General features: G+C 44.4%; 1 protein-coding gene across 1 annotated transcript; it reads right to left on the bottom strand.

Moving 5' to 3' along the window:
* Nucleotides 1–1441: 1441 nt before the first annotated feature.
* LOC107934047 (uncharacterized) lies at nt 1442–2301 on the bottom strand. Its single transcript, XM_016866383.1, has 2 exons — nt 1775–2301; nt 1442–1640 (listed from the first exon to the last, which is right to left on the bottom strand). Exons 1-2 carry the CDS (start codon nt 2299–2301, stop codon nt 1442–1444), a joined length of 726 nt encoding a protein of 241 aa, XP_016721872.1.
* Between the last annotated feature and the right edge of the window lie 400 nt (nt 2302–2701).

The raw sequence follows: 2701 nt of genomic DNA, 5'->3' as shown, positions 1-2701 counted from the left end.
AAGAAAAGAAAGAAGGAAGCAATGGTTTTCGACTTTTTGGATCTTGAAGAGAATAGGGTTTCTGGTAGCAAGGTGAAAAAAAATTTCGGTATTAGCCTGATACCCTTGCATTCGGCACCTATTTATAACCCTTATGGCCGAATTCCTCAAGCCCAAGCTCCCATTTCGGCTCTACTTGCTTCTCACTTTTCATCTCCTTGTTTTTCTCCCTAATAACCCCTTGATCCTTTCCTCAAATTTCTCTTCTGATCACTCCCCTTGGAGTCCATCTTCATGCCACTTCCATCCTTCTAGAGGGCCAAAATTAAACTTCTAAAAATACTAAACTAGGATTTGAACCTTGGATCTCCTTGCTAGCCACTAACGCCACCTCCCTACACTCTAAGTGGCGTTACTTAGCCACTCTTCCACAAGGCTTTTTGATGCCATTTTTCACTATCTTTATTTAAAAGCCCAACTACTTGCCAACAAGGTCATTTTAATTATTAAACTATAATTTCATTTACCCCTAGGTTCGAACTCAAACCTTAACTAAAACCTACTATAATTATCACTTGGCTAGGAATATAAAACACAATTTTTATCAACACCAAAAACAAAGAAAGTTTGGGATTTCGGGATTTTTGGGTTTCAGAATTTTTGGGGCGTTACAACTCTACCCCCTAAAAGAAATTTTGTCCTCAAAATTTTACCTGATTCAAACAATTGAGAATATTGGCATCACATCGCTTCCTCAGGTTCCCAAGTAGCCTCCTCAGCCTAGTGATTCTGCCAAAGCACTTTGACTAATGGAACGGACTTCCTTCTCAGTTCTTTGACATCTCAATCAATTATTTGTATGGGCTCTTCCTCGAAAGTTACGTTTGGCCTGACCTCGATTTCTTCAACCGCCACGACATGCGAAGGATCTAAGCGATACCGTCTCAGCATGGTAACATAAAACACATCGTGGATCTGGCTTAGTTTAGGAGGTAACTCCAGCTGATAAGCGACTGGCGCAATCCTCCTTACAACCCGATATGGCCCAATGAACCTTGGGCTTAGCTTCCCCTTCCGTCCAATCTTAATACTTTCTTCCAAGGAGAGACCTTAAGAAAAACTAAGTCCCCCACTGCATACTATATCTCTAGACGCTTAAGGTCAGCATACGACTTCTGCCTATCTGAGGCCTCCTTCAAACGATCCCGAATCAATTTTACCTTATCCTCAGTATCGGCTACTAACTCAGGGCCCAAAACTACCTAAACTGAGCTCCCCTAAACTGATCGAAAAGATCATCGATTTTCGGTAGAGGGTACTTGTTTTTAACAATTAACTTGTTTAACTGTCGATAGTCGATGCACATTCACAAGGTTCCATCCTTCTTCTTCACGAATAACACTGGTGCTCCCCATGGAGACACACTTGCTCATATGAATCCTCGATCCAGCAATTCCTGAATCTATGCCTTATGTTCTGCCAACTCCTTTGGTGCCATCTGGTAAGGAGCGATAGACATTAGAGCCATTCTAGGTAAGAACTCGATTCCAAATTCTACCTCTCTACTGGGTGACAACCCAGGCAGCTCCTCGGGGAAAACATCCGAAAATTCCCTAACTATTCTCAACTCTTTAACAGTAGGGCTCTTAGCCTCCGTATCACTAATATAAGCCAAAATGGCTTTGCATCCCTTTCGTTCTCAGCCCTGAACGCTGAAATCACGTTCGAAAAATAGTTCTGGCATTCACCAATCACCACTACTTCCTTATCCTCCGCCGTTCTTAACATTATTCACTTTGCAGCGCAATCCAAGGTGGCTCGGTGCTTCACCAGCCAATCCATACCCAAGATTAAGTCAAACTCACTAAACGACAACTCCATCAAATCCGCTAAAAAGGTAACCCCTTGGACTACTAAGGGTAGCTTCCCAAACAACTTATTCACTCCTACCGATTGCCCTAACGAACTAATCACAATTATCTCATTCCCAATAATCTCAAACATATCACCCAAAGACTCAGTCTTATTGCATGCAATATATGAATGCGTCGATCCACTATCAATTAAGGCTGTGTAAGGTAACCCATATATAAAGAATATACCCGTTATCACATCTGGGGCATCCCCGTCTTCTCGGCGACGAGCAGCATAGACCAAGGTTGGCTGTCTCGCCTCAGCATTGCCCGTATTTCCGCCTAGTGCTCCATGTCCACGACCATTACCGTTACCGCCCCTGGCCTGCCCACGACCCCTTAGCGACAGCTGACCACCCCTTGGTGGCTGAACACCACCTTGGCCCACTACTGGCTCTCGTCCTAGCATTCAGGGGCAATCCTTGATCCTATTCTCCATAGACCCATAAGCGAAACAAGCTCCCATTCTTCCAACATTCGCCTCCATGTCTTCTCCCGCAATCAACACAAGGTGGCACCCCTGGTTTAGCAGCAGAGGGCCCTACTCTAACTGGCCCATTATTTCTGGCCCTAGCCCTAGGCCTCTGTCCCACACCAGGAGTCTCAGCCTCCCTCTTATTCTCACCCTTTCTTTCTTCCGGTTTAGGCGCTCAGTGCGCTTTACCTCCTCCACTATCTTTACTTCCTTTACCAATTCTGAGAAAACTCGTTCCTTTTGTGGAGTTATCAGTACCTTGAGGCTATTTCTAAGTCCATCCTCAAACCTAATGCAATGCTCATACTTCGTTGTCGCCATTACTCTTGCATAC

The sequence above is a fragment of the Gossypium hirsutum genome, chromosome A12 (genome assembly GCF_007990345.1).
Source record: "Gossypium hirsutum isolate 1008001.06 chromosome A12, Gossypium_hirsutum_v2.1, whole genome shotgun sequence".
Lineage (NCBI taxonomy): Eukaryota > Viridiplantae > Streptophyta > Magnoliopsida > Malvales > Malvaceae > Gossypium > Gossypium hirsutum.
Note: the sequence above shows the minus strand (reverse complement) of the source record. Positions and strands in the feature narration are given on the sequence as shown.